The sequence below is a fragment of the Neohortaea acidophila genome (assembly GCF_010093505.1).
Source record: "Neohortaea acidophila strain CBS 113389 unplaced genomic scaffold BDY17scaffold_5, whole genome shotgun sequence".
In the NCBI taxonomy this organism is placed as follows: domain Eukaryota; kingdom Fungi; phylum Ascomycota; class Dothideomycetes; order Mycosphaerellales; family Teratosphaeriaceae; genus Neohortaea; species Neohortaea acidophila.
Window position 1 is genome coordinate 1,449,511 of NW_022985514.1, and position 14,764 is coordinate 1,464,274.

The 14,764-nt window shown below is 54.1% G+C and overlaps 9 protein-coding genes across 9 annotated transcripts; 7 read left to right on the forward strand and 2 right to left on the reverse strand.

Moving 5' to 3' along the window:
- Positions 1 to 70: 70 nt before the first annotated feature.
- On the reverse strand, positions 71 to 1,795 carry BDY17DRAFT_150220 (uncharacterized protein). Its single transcript, XM_033729617.1, has one exon. The coding sequence runs from the start codon at positions 1,690 to 1,692 to the stop codon at positions 229 to 231; it is 1,464 nt and encodes a 487-aa protein (XP_033590136.1). The 5' UTR covers positions 1,693 to 1,795; the 3' UTR covers positions 71 to 228.
- Positions 1,796 to 2,598: 803 nt separating this feature from the next.
- On the forward strand, positions 2,599 to 3,832 carry BDY17DRAFT_150231 (uncharacterized protein). Its single transcript, XM_033729618.1, has one exon. It carries the CDS (start codon positions 2,799 to 2,801, stop codon positions 3,513 to 3,515), a length of 717 nt encoding a protein of 238 aa, XP_033590137.1. The 5' UTR covers positions 2,599 to 2,798; the 3' UTR covers positions 3,516 to 3,832.
- A 317-nt stretch (positions 3,833 to 4,149) lies between these two features.
- Positions 4,150 to 4,992, reverse strand: BDY17DRAFT_310544 (uncharacterized protein; the record flags this gene model as incomplete). Its single annotated transcript, XM_033735448.1, has 1 exon — positions 4,150 to 4,992. The coding sequence occupies one exon, from the start codon at positions 4,990 to 4,992 to the stop codon at positions 4,150 to 4,152; it is 843 nt and encodes a 280-aa protein (XP_033590138.1).
- A 652-nt stretch (positions 4,993 to 5,644) lies between these two features.
- Positions 5,645 to 6,712, forward strand: BDY17DRAFT_297636 (uncharacterized protein). The gene is made up of 3 exons (XM_033733624.1): positions 5,645 to 5,705; positions 5,759 to 6,032; positions 6,082 to 6,712. Coding segments are annotated over exons 1-3 (750 nt in total). The 5' UTR covers positions 5,645 to 5,703; the 3' UTR covers positions 6,556 to 6,712.
- A 202-nt stretch (positions 6,713 to 6,914) lies between these two features.
- On the forward strand, positions 6,915 to 8,177 carry BDY17DRAFT_297637 (uncharacterized protein). The gene is made up of 3 exons (XM_033733625.1): positions 6,915 to 7,105; positions 7,162 to 7,441; positions 7,491 to 8,177. Coding segments are annotated over exons 1-3 (798 nt in total). The 5' UTR covers positions 6,915 to 7,103; the 3' UTR covers positions 8,007 to 8,177.
- A 495-nt stretch (positions 8,178 to 8,672) lies between these two features.
- Positions 8,673 to 10,120, forward strand: BDY17DRAFT_297641 (fungal chitosanase of glycosyl hydrolase group 75-domain-containing protein). The gene is made up of 4 exons (XM_033733626.1): positions 8,673 to 8,908; positions 8,963 to 9,276; positions 9,332 to 9,745; positions 9,804 to 10,120. Exons 1-4 carry the CDS (start codon positions 8,746 to 8,748, stop codon positions 9,816 to 9,818), a joined length of 906 nt encoding a protein of 301 aa, XP_033590141.1. The 5' UTR covers positions 8,673 to 8,745; the 3' UTR covers positions 9,819 to 10,120.
- A 174-nt stretch (positions 10,121 to 10,294) lies between these two features.
- On the forward strand, positions 10,295 to 11,138 carry BDY17DRAFT_310548 (signal peptidase subunit-domain-containing protein; the record flags this gene model as incomplete). Its single annotated transcript, XM_033735449.1, has 3 exons — positions 10,295 to 10,437; positions 10,487 to 10,560; positions 10,609 to 11,138. The coding sequence occupies 3 exons, from the start codon at positions 10,295 to 10,297 to the stop codon at positions 11,136 to 11,138; spliced, it is 747 nt and encodes a 248-aa protein (XP_033590142.1).
- A 334-nt stretch (positions 11,139 to 11,472) lies between these two features.
- BDY17DRAFT_150250 (uncharacterized protein) lies at positions 11,473 to 12,637 on the forward strand. The gene is made up of 2 exons (XM_033729619.1): positions 11,473 to 11,834; positions 11,884 to 12,637. Exons 1-2 carry the CDS (start codon positions 11,806 to 11,808, stop codon positions 12,476 to 12,478), a joined length of 624 nt encoding a protein of 207 aa, XP_033590143.1. The 5' UTR covers positions 11,473 to 11,805; the 3' UTR covers positions 12,479 to 12,637.
- Positions 12,638 to 13,124: 487 nt separating this feature from the next.
- BDY17DRAFT_324295 (uncharacterized protein) lies at positions 13,125 to 13,794 on the forward strand (the record flags this gene model as incomplete). Its single annotated transcript, XM_033737164.1, has 2 exons — positions 13,125 to 13,153; positions 13,203 to 13,794. 2 exons carry the CDS (start codon positions 13,125 to 13,127, stop codon positions 13,792 to 13,794), a joined length of 621 nt encoding a protein of 206 aa, XP_033590144.1.
- Between the last annotated feature and the right edge of the window lie 970 nt (positions 13,795 to 14,764).

The following is a 14,764-nucleotide window of genomic DNA, read 5'->3' on the forward strand; positions in this document are numbered from 1 at the left end:
AGGTGCTGGGTGTTGCGCAAATTCCAAGCTAACTCAACATGGAAGGTTCGCGGGAATAAGGTTCAGCCTGCTCTCTTGCCTTGTCCCCGGTTGCAACGGGTACCTTGAAGGATATTGATAGAATACACCATTTGGAGCTGAAAATGCAGGTATAACAGATTCGTGAATAGCGCTAATCAACATCGATGTCGCTAAGCAGACTGCCTGCTAATCGTCTTCCCTCTCCACTTACCGCTCCTCCATGGCGGTGGTAGTGCGCTTCAGGATATCAGCAAGCGGTGGTATCCGCTGCGAATCGCTCTCCTGGCCCTTGGGCTCACCGGCGGTCTGAGGCGGTGGTGGTAACGGAAGCAGGTCCTTCCTAAGCTCATGGAGCGTCTGGGCTTTGATCTCATCACTGGCCTTCGTAAACATGTCTACCCAGCGATCAAGAACCGCATTTTGGTAGGCAGGGTGGGTATCCGAACGCTTCAGCTCTCTCTCAAGGGCTTCATAGCGATGCTGTAGTTGACGCAGCACGTCCATCATGGCATGCTTCGTCGTTCGCTCACCGCCCGTTTCGGGGGGAGGGGAAGCTGGAGGAGCGTAATGCTGTTGTTGCGGCGGCGGATGCTGCGGCGGGTGCTGTGGCGGATGATGTTGTGGATGCTGTGGCGGGTGATGTTGTGGATGCTGTTGTGGATGATGTTGTGCATGCTGTGGCGGGTGATGTTGTGAATGCTGTTGTGGATATTGTGGCGGATGCTGTGGCGGGCGATGTTGTGGATGCTGTTGTGGATATTGTTGGGGATGCTGTGGCGGATGTTGATGTGGCAGTGGTGGCGGCGGTGGTTGGGCTGGGTAATAGACGAAAGGTGCGCCGACAGCAGTCGGGCGGAAATTGGCATGCGGTGGTGCTGGCGGCGGCGGCGGTGGAGGCGGAACATCCTTTGGAAACTCACTGAGTGGCCGAATTCTGACCTTGGTCGCTATCTTTCGCGCGTTATGCATGTCGGTTCGTTGCAGATGCGCACCGCCAGCATCAATGATCATCTGTCGAAACGCCTCATCGTCGCCGTCGGTGAGTCTGTGGAACACATCGGCTGCAGCATCGTCTTTGCACTTTTCGCTCGCCGCGATCATTCGCAAGGCAGAGTTGCGCTTCTTCCGATCCATATGATCCATTCCATGGTTGTGCTGGAGAGTCGACGACCCCGTAAGAATGACCGTCGGGCCGCGGAAGGTAATCTTCAAGGTAGCAGGGCACTCGACAGCAACCGCGACTTTCCTGTTGCGGAGGCCTTGGCCTGACGAGACGGCCTGTTTACGCCAGAGCCGGCACCGATATCTCTGCACCACTTCACCGGTAGAGAGTACGTTGTTGGTGTTCCTTTTCGACCAGAAATTGTCGCAAAAAGGCCACACCTCCTCGAAGAAAGGCCTATGAACCACGAGGCCTTGGGTTGGAGGGGCGAAGAAGGCTTCTCGCCACCACTTCAATCCTTCTGGCACGGACAGCACGGTCAGCACGCTTCGCGGTTCGGCATCAAGCCGCGCATGCTTCGCAGGAGGTGGAAGATCATCTGTAGGCGGATGATCTTCCGCAGGAGGAGAGGCGTCTTCAGTTGAGGGCGATGCGTCTTCAGGTGGCGACGACTCGTCTTCAGTCGGCTGAACGGGTGTCTCTTCGTCTGGAGTTGACATAGTGGCCATGACAAGGCTTGAACACGAGTAAGAAACACAGGGAGGGCCGTGAGCGACGCGATCAATAGGGGGGCAGTATAAACGGGAGTGTTCGCGATGGCCCAAGTTGCGGGCCGATCTCCGCTCAATCCACGCGCCTGCGGTCGGATATGGATTAGCTGAACCCTGGAAGATTAGCGCAAAGTCATTATAAGAAGCACGGACTCCGTCGCGACTTCGCGTCTTCATCGTGCTGTGAGGATACTCCAACCGTCTGACGTTTCTGGAATGGAAACGCTGGTCTTCGGCTGTCGGCGCCCTCTCTCAGCTTACTTACATCCTTGAGATCACTGGCAACAATCTATAGCTGCTTCTTGCAAACTTTGATGGCGGAGATACGACCAAAGCCCGACCACCAGAGCCGTCGATGAAAGGCGCTGCTCTTCGGTCATCGGCGCGCTCTCTGCAGTTGCTAATAGCCTCAAAATACCCTACAGCACTTCGAAACTGCTGCTTCGGGATCCAGAGAAAGGAGATGTGACCAAACCGGCACTGACAGCCGTGCCTCGGGGCCGCCGATGAGAGCGTCCTTCTCCGACCATGAGCGGGCTCTTTGGACTGTTGTTCATTCCCGAGAATACTTGTGACAGCCTCAAGCCGCGCCTCAAGTCATTACATCGTGGGGATGTTATGTTTCAGGCCAAGTCATCGCCTTTACATTCTTTCTTATTCTTGTTCGGAGTGGATCTTCCTTCCATTCACTTTAACATCATCTCAGTTGCACTTCAGTCTTCTCTTGTCTTCATGTCTCGTTCACTCTCTCCTCACTTGTCCCCAGCATCTCGAGGACGCCAATCCCGCCGATACCTCCTCCTACCGGCTTGCTTCGACCCAAAACTCTACAACATCAACAATCACGACCTAGCTTGGAAGACATTCCAAGCTCACTGAGCCCTGCGGATTTTCCTCAGCCTCTGCAATCTCCTCGAACTCCTGCTTGCGAGTTCCAGGCCTCGATGTGAGTATGAGGCGCCCTTGCGGCGGAACTGGTCACTCACTTACGTGAGTGTACAGCTCTTCGGCTCCATCTTCCCACCCACAACTCTCACTCGCTACGCCTCAGAAACAGCTCAACCATGGCAACGAACAGAGTAATGAAGCGGCGATCGGCACCAAAGGCAAAGAACGGCAATCCGTCTTCGATACCCGCAAACTACGGAGAGTATCTCGCAGCAAACGCCCACAACGCATTCCCGAACGGAGACGACTCTGGACAGCCCGAGCTCGAAATGTTTACGGACACCAGTCCCATCAACACGGCCGCCAAATCCATCTGGGCGCACTACAACGAAGACAAATTGCCCACACTTGATCTGGACCAACGCCATATCGCCGATGTGGTTTGCTGGGCTTACGAGGCAGTCGCATCGGCGGATATGAGCCCCATTGGGCAATGCAAAGACGACCTCAAGCGATTCCTGGAGGCGAAGAGAGAGAATTCGCAGCTCTCCTCCTGCGACCAAACTCTGCCGTATCGCAACTGGCAATTGCATGGATGTGCTAGCGATGCTGTACCAATGAACATCGTCCCGGCTGCTCGCATGGTGGTAGTCAAAACGGACGATCGGGTGCACGAGCTGGACGCAGCTCGGGAAAGAGCAGGGCCAACAGCACACGATGCAGCTACGACCCATCTCCCAGCTCCGACACCTGGCGATCGGCACTCTGAGTGGAGACATAATCAGCAACGGTTTGGCGACTCTCTAGAGCTTAGGCGCATGAGACTTTACGAACACATCAAGAGAGCGGTGCTGGCAGGCACGTTATGTGCGCCAGGAACAGTACCCCAGTGACGGGCTTCCCCGGCACGACAGGCCTTCCAGCTACGACGAACCTCCCGGCCACGATAGCTCTATCGTCTACGACTGCCCACAACCCAGCGCTCCGGTCCTACGGACCATGGGCTCCGGGGCCTGGGCAAGATCCCGACGATAACTCCAGAGCTCAAGCTGATTACAGGGCTATGTTCGAGGCCGCGAAAAGAATGGCAATAGCTGAGGTCGAGGAAAAAAGGGCAACGTCCGGCCAGCTGGATCTACCGCGCACGACATCGCCGGATCAACAGACTTGGGGCGGACATGGCTTAAATCAAGCCTCGGATGTGGAAGCGGAAAGCTTGGTGAGCAGGGGGCGACGGTTGGTAATACCCGGCTCAAACTGCGGAAGACGATTAAGGAGCTGATGAGTCCTTATACCTTTGTTTCTTAGGAGTCTACCGGGAAATTACCAACTGATGTGGTACGACCATAGGACTAAGATACTGAGTTCAATTTCGTATGTTCGCTGATCGTTGGGGTTCAGATTAGTGAGACTACGCTTGCTCCCTTGTCATCTCATTCTGTGTCTCGTGTGAATGTCCAGTGCCCTCCCACTATCCACGATCTCTCCTTCGTAGCTCTACTCGATGATGTCTGCATGCCACCTCGGCTAGGACGAGAAGCCAGACCACTCCGTCCCTTCTTCCCACGCTTGCGAGTTCAAATCGGCCTCCTCCTCGAGCTCTTTCAAGAAAGAACGCAAATCATCAACGCGCGCAAGCTCTTCCCTGGCGTGATGACTTCTCTCTATGACAACCATCGGACTGGCGTGCACATGGTGGACATGCACGTTCTCGGCACGAGTAGACCGATGATTGATCCAATTGTGATAGGCTTCGGTCTCCTCGCAGGTGGAGCTCTTGAGGCTTTCTCGTTTCGCTTTCTGGAACTCCACCAGATGTTCGTGAGACGGGCCGGGGTACCCGACCGCCATGGACCCATCCCATGCCCAACGCACCATGGAAGCGACGTAGGGCTTGCTCAAGTCGAGTTTCGGCCATAGATCTTTGTTGAAGTGCATCCAGATTGAGTGTTCATCAACTTTGATGTCCGGGTAGGCTGCTTCGAATTGGACGAAGTCTTCGTCGATGTCTTCCTCTTCGTCATCCATGTCTTCATCATAGTCGTTGCCACTGTCTGGCTCTGGAGTTCCGAGGCCCCACCAGTGTCTCCACCTCACCATCTCCATGAGGGTATAGGGGTACGGCGGAGCGACTCCATGATCCCGCAGATATTGTCTGATCTGTTCATTGTCCCCATACTCGTCATCGTCCTCGTCATCGTATTCATCTGCACCTTCGTCTTCGCCATCAGCCGAGCTCTCACGGCCCACAAACCCCGACGCTTCTAAGCCCTCGGTCAACCTCGAGGCAGAGCTCTCATTGCCAAGGACCTCAGTCGTGTGCGTGCCCGCCGACACACCGTGGGCTGGTAGTGAGGGATTGTCGGACATGGCTTCGGGGTTGTGCTAAGAGTGAGATGATGTGACGTCGCTCAAGTGACTGAGTTGAAACTGTTTGAATTGAAGAGATCTTTCGTTGTAGATGCCGTTGTTGATTCGAGTGAGCGCAGTCAGGTGAAGCTGTTGCTCGCTTAGCGGCCTCCTAGCGTTTGTGGTCCGCTAGTTGTTGGCATCGGCGAGGTGGATGAGTGTGTAGAGAGAAGGTAGAGGGAGAAGCAGAGGGCTAGAAGGCCGATCGATGAGTGAAGGACAGATGATGGCGCAAACCAAGTAAAGCCACGAGAGAGTGATGGGAAGGACTGGTATGTTTTCGAACGTCAAGTGAAGTTTTGTCGGGCTCAGCCTTCGGCGGGGGCCGGCGCAGGCGGAAGTGAAGCCTTGTAATTGATTGGCAGCCAACCTCACTTCTCGCTCACTTCGTTGAACGCACAAGCAACAGATCTCGATGAAATGGGTATCCGAGTGAGAAGCTGTATGAGCACGTGCAGTAGTTATTGAAGTGAAAGTGAGGAAGTATTCAGGCACGTGAATTGGGAACAAAGTGAGGAGTACACAAGCACGTGCAATGAGTAAAGGCACCTGAAAGTGGCCCCTGCGCGGATCAATGCCACTCTTTCCTTCTTTGCCTCTTCTTCTTCTTCTCACAACCCCCATACAAAATCTGGCTATTCGCAATAGTACGGCGCACTGGCAACTTGCAGAATGTATGTGATGCCGCGCTCACATACATCATGATCTGAGAGCTAATCACTACCAGGGCTTCCATTTCTGATGAGAGCGGCGTAGACCTCATTCAACCAATGAAAGATATCAAAGCACACCTGGAGGAGAAGAAAAAGGAAAATGCCAACAAGCTGCAAGTATTGAAAGTCAAAACAGAGGAGCTCCAGCGTGAGAATAAAGAAATCGAGAGCGTCCTGCGCGAGTTCGACGTACTTCCTTGGTCCGTGGAAGAGTCGTGCAGGATGGACGGGGGAGCAGACGGCATCAACTTAATGGTAGAGAGTATAAGCAAGCTCTTCCAACACGGGGTATGTGTCCGATCCTTGCCTCTTCTTCCGAGACTGACAAAGACCACAGCCTGACGATGTTTTACGCGACGGTTGTGATTTGATGAGGTCGCTGCAACACATGGTCCGCAATACCATCGGTCAATCGGTGGAGCATAAGAAAGCCATCCTAGATGGGCTGTTGCATTACTCCAAAAAAGAGCTCAAGGCCCACGAACCGCAGTCACCAGCTCGCACCAGTCTCCTCGCTACTATCAACGCCCTCCTGGCCGTGAGAGACAAGTTCGACTACCCACCACTCAACATGAACACATCAAAGCCGTGCGAGGGCGCCAAAGAAACGCTGCAGCAGCTCAACAGCGTGACATTTCTCGGCAAGACATTCGTCGAGAAGCATCGTGTGAACTTAATTATCCAGGCCGAGGAGGAGAACTCGCCCGAAATGAACCCGGGGATGTCGGATCGCCAGAGGCAAGAGTACGAAGACAACATTCAAGCACAGATCAACCAGCCGCCAATGAGGTCTGTACCTTCGGCACAATGAGTGTGTTTCACTCTAAGCCGCAACAACACTGCAGCGTTCGGAGGAGATGAGGCTGCCACTGCTCAGAGTTCGGCAAGGAGCCATGGAGATCAATGAAACAAATTATCGTAGTTCTTACGCGCCCATAGCCATAGCTCTGCCCCAGTGACAATACGATACTCTTTCTCGTCCAACATCGACTACCTAAGCTATAAGAAGTCCAGACTAGTCAGCAATTACATTATCATCCGTAGGAGTTTGCGGCGTGAGTTTGGCTTTGGTGTCACAGCCTTCGGTTCGGGCCGCAACCAAAGAGTTCACGCCGCGCGCTAGTATTTAGAAGGCTCCCGCTGATGCCGCAGCTGCATCTAACAACCTCACACTTTGCCGTGTACATTTCGAATTGAGTTGGCAAACGAGGCACTCACAGTTACGTCACCCGGCTATACCCTGCCGCCTGCTCTTTCGACTCTCTCTTGTCGCTCTTTACAATCCTGCTTCACCGGGCACCGGATCGCTGCGCTTCAACCTGCCTTTCACTGCGGCGCACAACAGCTTCAGCAAGCACCATGTATGTCGGAGCTGACGATACTATCGGGGAGGCTTCATACACTAACATCTCCTGAGGATTCCCGATACCGACACGAGCGGGGCCCTGCAGCATCTCACCCGGGTGCTCGATAGTATGCGCTCGGCCAAAGAAGTCAAGGAGGCTAAGGAAGAAATGGAGCGTGTGAAGCCTGAGCTCGACCGCTGGTCTGAAGAGCAGACAGTTCTCCAACAGCAGATCGACGACCAATTGAGGGCTCTTGACGACTTGGATATGTCTGACGTCCAGAAGGTCAAAGACAGGTTGGAAGCCATCGACGAGATGTTGAAGGAACAACGTCTCGGCACACCGCGCGATGTAAGACCCCAAAGCTTGCGTCAATGTCTGTTGCTAACAGGTATGGCAGCATAATGTGACGATGCGCTGGAGCCATGCTATTCTGAGGATGTGCCGAGCCTGGAGCGATTGTGCGGATGCTCGCGCAGACTGTCTTCCCCCGGGAGAAGAGATCTGCATTCAAAAGTTGTCCGACTGTGGCGAGAATGCGAGGCGTGAGCTGGCACGAGCCTCAACGGAGACAGAGTATGGGAAGACTCGAGAGGAGTGGGCTCGTCAGTATGAGCTTGCTCAGAACGAGGCTTCAACGGCATCGCAGAAGAAGGAAGACCAGGACGAATGTCAGAGTGCAGATCACGGCGGAGGTCAACTGGAAGCCCAGCACGGAGGTCAGATCGATGGTGGTGCCGAAGACGTGATTGGGAGTCAAGCCGGAGGTAACAGCGAAGCTCACGTTGCCGACCACAGCAAAGAGCATACCGAAGGTCACGACGGAACTCAGGTTCACGACCACGGCGGAGCTCGCGCTGAAGACCATGGCGTAGCTCAAGTCAACGACTCTGTGGGGCAGCGTGAGAAGGAGTAGGCGTAGCTCCACGGAGACTCAGCGGAACGTTGTAAATGGTGAAGCGTTCGGATCGGCGATGGAAGGGACGCTCGGTTTAGACGTCTTCCGCGGACTATCAAAGGCGATACCTGAGAGATGAGAGGGAGAGCACAGACAGATGTCTGCGAAGCAAAGCACAGTAGCTCGTTGCAATGAGTTCCTTACCTTCCATCAGTTCTAATATGCGTAATAATCGCTAGTGAGCCAAATCTGTCGCTCAACTTCCAACGTTGGCCTTCGGCGCAGTTCTCGATCGATGAGGGTGATACGAGACGATACCATGGAATCCATCTGACAAGGGGTAGATGTCTGCCACGTCGTCATTGTCTTGCCACTGCACCTGGTACAATCACGCCCAAGCGACACTGTTCTGCGGATTGGCGACATGAGCGCAAGGTTCGGAGCGGAAGGGCGTTGCGTCGGCAAGAGAGTTTGCTGCCTATAGGGGTTGTAGAGGTTGTGCTCGATTGGCCAAAATGTACGAGAAGGCTCGCTTAATGCTGATTGGCCGGAATGTACGAGGCTACGCTGGAGCCTGCGCCTGTGGGGCCTTGCAGCGTCACCCGCAGGCTGTGCCATTGGACGTATCGAGCGGCGCTCGTTGAGTATAAGTAACGCCCTCGCCATCGCCGTCACAGGCTTGCATAGATACTCTTTAAAACCGGCATCCGTTGGAATTTGCAGGTCCAACACTTCTTCGCCCCAATCATCTCCACTCATGTTCGGGCAACTTTATCTCGCATTGTGCGCGCTGCAAGCCGTCGCGCATGCGTACAGTGTCCCTCCAAATCTGCAAACCTTCTACAACACCGTTTCAAAGCAGAAGAACTGCACGCACACCCTCAAGAGCGGCTTCGGAAATGGAGACAACGACTACCCGCGTACGTCAGGCTGTCCCGGGCGCCATGTCCTTTTCGGCTAATAATACCCCGCAGTCAACTGGGCGTACTGCGAGCTGGACAATGTAATGTACATCCACTACGGCGGCGGAGGCCTGGGATCGATGGCGATCGATGTCGACGGCAGACGGCCGAAAGGAGACAACCCGCAGGATTCGCAAGACGGCACCGCGTTCGAGGATACCCTGCGCTCCTACAACATCTCCGGAGTCAAAGATCTGGACCCGTACATCCATCCCTACGTTGTCTTGGGCAACCAAGGCACCAAGAAGGGATATCTCACGTTCGATCCACACGTATATGGTGTCCAGCCATTGAGCGTTGTGGCCGTTGTTTGCAATGGCAAGCTGGTGCGTGCGGGTGAATAGAGGCCCGCAAACCCCCCGATGCTGACCATCGCCCTAGTTCTATGGGGTCTGGGGAGACACCAACGGAGACGACGACTACCCGAAAAACGGCGCATCGACCGGCGAGGCCTCCCAGGCTCTCGGAACTGCATGTTTCGGCAAGCATGTCAGCGCGAACATCGGCCACGGGAAGCCGGACGTCTTGTACGTGGCTTTCAAGGGCGCCACCGCCGTCCCGGGCGCCAAAGGAGCCGACTGGGCAGCCAAGTCGTACGACGAATTCGAAGCGAGCATCAAGCAATTGGGCGATAAACTCGTCAGTCAGATCAGTCTGGGCAGTCCTACCGCCACCGCCACCGTCTGGTCTCCAACCCTGACGGGGACGGCGTTGTCGAGTGCATTGGCGAATTGGGATGGACAGAGTTATACCCCCCCAAGTTCGAAGAGCACGGCAATTTCGAAGCACAAGACGGTGAGTAGCGCCTTGTCGAATACTGCACCATCTGCTGGTCGTACTAATCGTCTCCCAGGGCAGGCAATGGTAGACCGCCACTCGATACTTCTGACACACGGACTGGATAGATAGATGAGCTATCTGTAATACGCTCGGCTCTCCCGTGGAGACTCACTACCGTTCTTCAGAGTGTCGACCGCGTTATGCCAGGCTCATAGAACTCCCAAAAAACAAATTCTCACCATCCACTGGAGTTGCGGAGGGCATGTTGCTACGGTCGGGTTGACAAGGGGGCAATAAAAAACTTGTTTCTCTCTTTGTTTGCATGTGTCATCCTTAGTGCAGGGGCCATGCTAATCTTCTCTGTATTGTTTCAAATTGACCAAATGTCCCGAAGGACGCAGGCTTGGCGTTTTGAATTGATTATATACCCACAAATTTTGCTGGCCCGAAGAAACTCCGAGGGAAGTGACCACCTCACCCTTTACATTACAGCTCCTTGAGTTGTTGTCAACAATGGTGCAATACTTTCTGGACACCACCGTCGCCGCTAAATAACGATCCAAAATGCACTCCACCTTGACGCGAGTCCAGAATGTCTTCGGTTTCTTCACTTCCGTCGCATGCGCCGTCGCCGCAGTCATTGCTCTCAGCGTGGTCTTGAGTCCTCAAACTCCTTCGGCAAGCCTGGCGCTGAAGAATGTTCAAGTGTACGTATGGCAGCATTCGTTACTCTGACGTAAACTGACGTGCATACAGCGTCAAAGGTCGGCCACATTACTACAGCACGAAGAAGGAGGAGTACGCGCACGTGAGATTCGATCTCGACACGGGTACGCGCCATTAGCCTCGCGCTCACGAGCCCTGCTAATGTTCGGCAGACCTCACCTCCCTCTTCAACTGGAACACCAAGCAGATCTTCATGTACATCACCGCGACCTACCCTTCCTCATCACCGTCGACGATTCCGCCCTCCGAAGTCGTCGTCTGGGATGCGATAATACCCTCCGACTACGCTCCCTTCCATCCCAACACCTACATCCACCCCACCTCCAAATCGATGACCAAAATCAAGAAAAACCCCAAGTCAAAGAAGACGGCAAAGGCGTATCCGCATGGGAAAAGCCCGGGCATCGTTAAGCTCAACGACCAGAAACCCAAATACCAAGTCACCGACATCTCGGGCAAGATTGCGAGTCGCTCGAATGCGACACTGAGCCTACACTGGAATGTGCAGCCGTGGGTGGGGGCTTTGGTCTGGACAAATCGCAAGCCGTATGGGAGATGGCAGGGGCTGAAGGGCGGGCTGGACAAGTTTGCTTTCCCGGCGTTGAAGAGTAGCGAGACGATTAAGAAGGAGGACCTCAGGACGGAGACGGGTGGGGAGAGGAATCGTGGTAGCCCTGCGTAGACGACATGGTGCGGCTCGATACGTTTCACAATGCATGCCCGAGTTCTGGTCTTCTGGAGCCGCCCGCGCACGTCAGTCCTACTCCCACTTTCCACGCGGACGAAATTGGTAACATGCAGTATGTTTTGAAATGCTGGAGATGTGCCGAGCCTGAACTTGATGCGCGGCTTGCAAGCGATCGTAGGTGCCGTCGTACCCTCACTGACTACTGCCTCCCGCAGGACGCTGTACAGATGCGCTCAACTCCAGCCAGTCCACCTCACCTCCCGCCACGCCCCCGTCGATGCACGATCACTCTCGACCTCGCACTACCCGTCGAAGCCGCCGGTGTCGCCAATTTCGACTGCCGAGAAGGAACCACACTGCGCACGCCCCTAACTTTTTGACTATCTTTCCTCAAAAGGCATAATGTCGATATGCTTGTGACGGAGACGATTTGGCGCTGCTCATGTGAGAACACGTGATTCGGAACACAATTGGAAATTGGCTTCTTGGCTGTTTCATTGTCCTCTTCGCACTAACATTTCCCCTTATCCTTTGCCACGGCCTTCTTTGCCACCTCCTCTCTTACCGCCTCCCCCGCCTCTTCGCCCGCCTTCATACACTTTCTCCTGGAAAAGAACCCCAAATCCTTCAACTACCTCAAATCCCCGGTGAACTGCACAAGATGGTGGAGCCTCCCGCGGACCGGTTTAAGTGAGTGCCGCGACTTTAATCAAAGCCACATGGACTGACAGGAAGACAGAGCCAACTACACCGAGATCCTTACCGTGACTGTGCAGGCCTATCCCGAGCCTGCTAAGACATACTTTCTGCACACTAGCCAAGCGACGAAGACTTCAAAGTTCTTTCGCGACAAAGCAGGCGGCGATGTCCCAATATATCTCAGCTTGGACATACCAAACATGTTCGACACGTACGTGGAATGGGCCTACTACGGGAAGCTGGTCATCCACGAGGACTTTGAGCAGCAGCATGATAGCTACGACGACCTGGTGAGACTCTACAACTTAGGGATAGATCTCAAAGACAAGGCCTTCTGCAATGCAATCATGGACGCTACAATCGAGCGTGGGTCGAGCCATGGCTGGGTAACGGCTTACGATCCAGACCGCTATCTGCGGGAAGACCTCATTGGTTGCATGATCCAGCTCTTCGTCCGAGTGTATGCTGTGTTAGCAAAGCCTGGTGACCGCCCGTCTTTTGAAGAGGGTTTCGCTGGTTATTTGCTCCACGAATACCAACTCATGGTTCACGACATGACAAGGTTCCGGCTTCCAACGATGGCGGACCGCTGCGACTACCATGACCACGACGAAGGCGAACCAAGGTGCAACTAAGACCGAGACGGCGACTTCGATTCGGAGTTCGCAGAGGCCCTACTCTGAAAATCGGCAGCCAAGCGCTACAGCAATTAACCTTCAGTGCCCTGGGCGCCCTGGATTTGAGCTAGACTTGTGTGAAAGGCGAAGCACCGGCATTGAGCTCATCATACTGCAACACCGTCGGCACACTCGGTGTGAGTTCGACTCCTATCCAGGCGGAGGGCCAGCATATCATCTTTCATATTGCAACTCCGTCGGCACACAGAGCGTGAGCTCGAACTGCGTGCATCAGGCGGAGCTATCGAGGAGAACCACGTGATATCAAGGAGTATTTACACGAACACCCATGCTATTTCACACTTTGCTCCAACTTCTCTTCCTTTTACTTCTCCTGTTTTCTCTTTCCACTTCTCTCCTATCCTCCCTCCCACTTTTTCTCCCATCTTTTTCTCCACTCCCCCCCTTTCTCCTCCAACTTCTCCCACCGTTCCCCCCCGTTGCCCCCCCCGTTTCCGCCGCCGTCCCCCCGGTTTCTCCCACCCCTTCTTCCACCTTCTATTCTCCTCTTCTACCTCCTGCACTTCCATCTCCACAACAACGTCACCTGGTGCAAGAGCCGCAGTATCATCGACTACACCAAACGACCGTGGAGTAGCACAAGATGGCGGAGCCCCCGGCCAAACGCTTCAAGTGAGTACCGCTATGCGGCTTGAGTGCACTAGAGCTAACATGAAGACAGAGCCGCCGACTGCAACGACATCATCATCGTGTCTGTAGGGCGCGAACAGAAAAAGTATTATCTGTATCCTTGCGACGCGAAGAAGACGTCGGACCTCTTTCGCAACGCCGACACGACGGGTCCCCCTCTCAACATTCCCCGTTTCGACCCAGAGACTTTTGACATCTACGTCGAATGGATGTATGACAGAAACTCGGCGTTAATCGCGGCAAAAGACTCTTACGAACATCTGATGGAGCTCTATAAGCTAGGAGAGTATCTCGAGGACAGCGCCTTCCGCAACATGGTCATGGACACAACAATTGAGATCGGCGTAAAACCTACCTGGGCTAAAGGCAACATCGAGTTTCAGCATCTCTTTTTGATAGCATCCGGCGCCATGCATCGACTATGGATCCGAGTGTGTGCGGTATCGACCAAGCCTACCGACGTGTGGGTCGCCGGCAAGGGAACGCTCGATGACTTCTTCTTTCGCTATCTGATAGAAGAATACGCGACCATGGGTGGCGATCCAACCAAGTTCCGACTGCCGACTATGGAGGATCGCTGCGACTATCATGACCACGATGCGGACGAGCCAAGATGCACTTGAGAGCGAGCCCCTCCGCGACATGGCAAAGCTCAATGCAGCGCTCTTTGTTATCGGAAGTCAAGCATCTCGGAAGCACCACTTTGCAACATCCTCGGCATATCGAAGGACTTCATGCGGCGAACTCCGTCGAGGCAGCAAGCAATCGACATTAAGCTCTATCGAAGAGGAGCGTCGACGAGAACAGTCCGTCTCAACCACTACACTTGCTACTGACCTCAGTGGAGCCGGCTCGGAAGAGACAAAGCTTCAACAAAGACCGGATGTCCCGAGCAAACCCCCGATCAACTGGACAGCAGAGCTCAGATCGAGAAGTCCACATCAAACTCCAGTATCTGGCAAGGAGCTTCAATCGGACACGATCTCAAGCATCATATCCCAACACACCCCCTTTCGACACCACAGCGGTCAAACATATCATTCTGCCCTGCAACACATTTCCTGAGCAGAACTCATCATCTTGCAACACTCTTATCACATACGATCGACCTGCACCACTTTCATCACACAACGAGGAGGAACAAGCTCATTTCCGGAAGGATCGATTGCAAAGACTCGATGAAGCTCGTAGAGCAGGACGGAATTCCAACCATGATTTGATGAATATACCTTACCTTGCTCCTCCTATACAGCATAATGGAACACAATTTCCCCATCCCTAGTGTCCAAACATCCACGAGAAACTGCGTAGAAAGTCACAGCCCGAAGAGCAGAGTCCATCGAGCTGAGCATCTCTTCCCTGCGAACGGTCAACTCACGTACCTTTTATAGCACGGTGTTCGAAAAGCTCAACGTAAACTTGTCTCGCACCCTAGCACCCATTCTAAAGCATTCGAACGAGCTCATAAGCCTCGCGATACTACAGCCCCCAACTCTACGACAGCCACTGCGAGCTACCGATCGAGTTCGCTCCGAGGCACAGCCTGACACCTCACCGACGCAACTATGAAAAGAAACATGAACAAGCTCATTC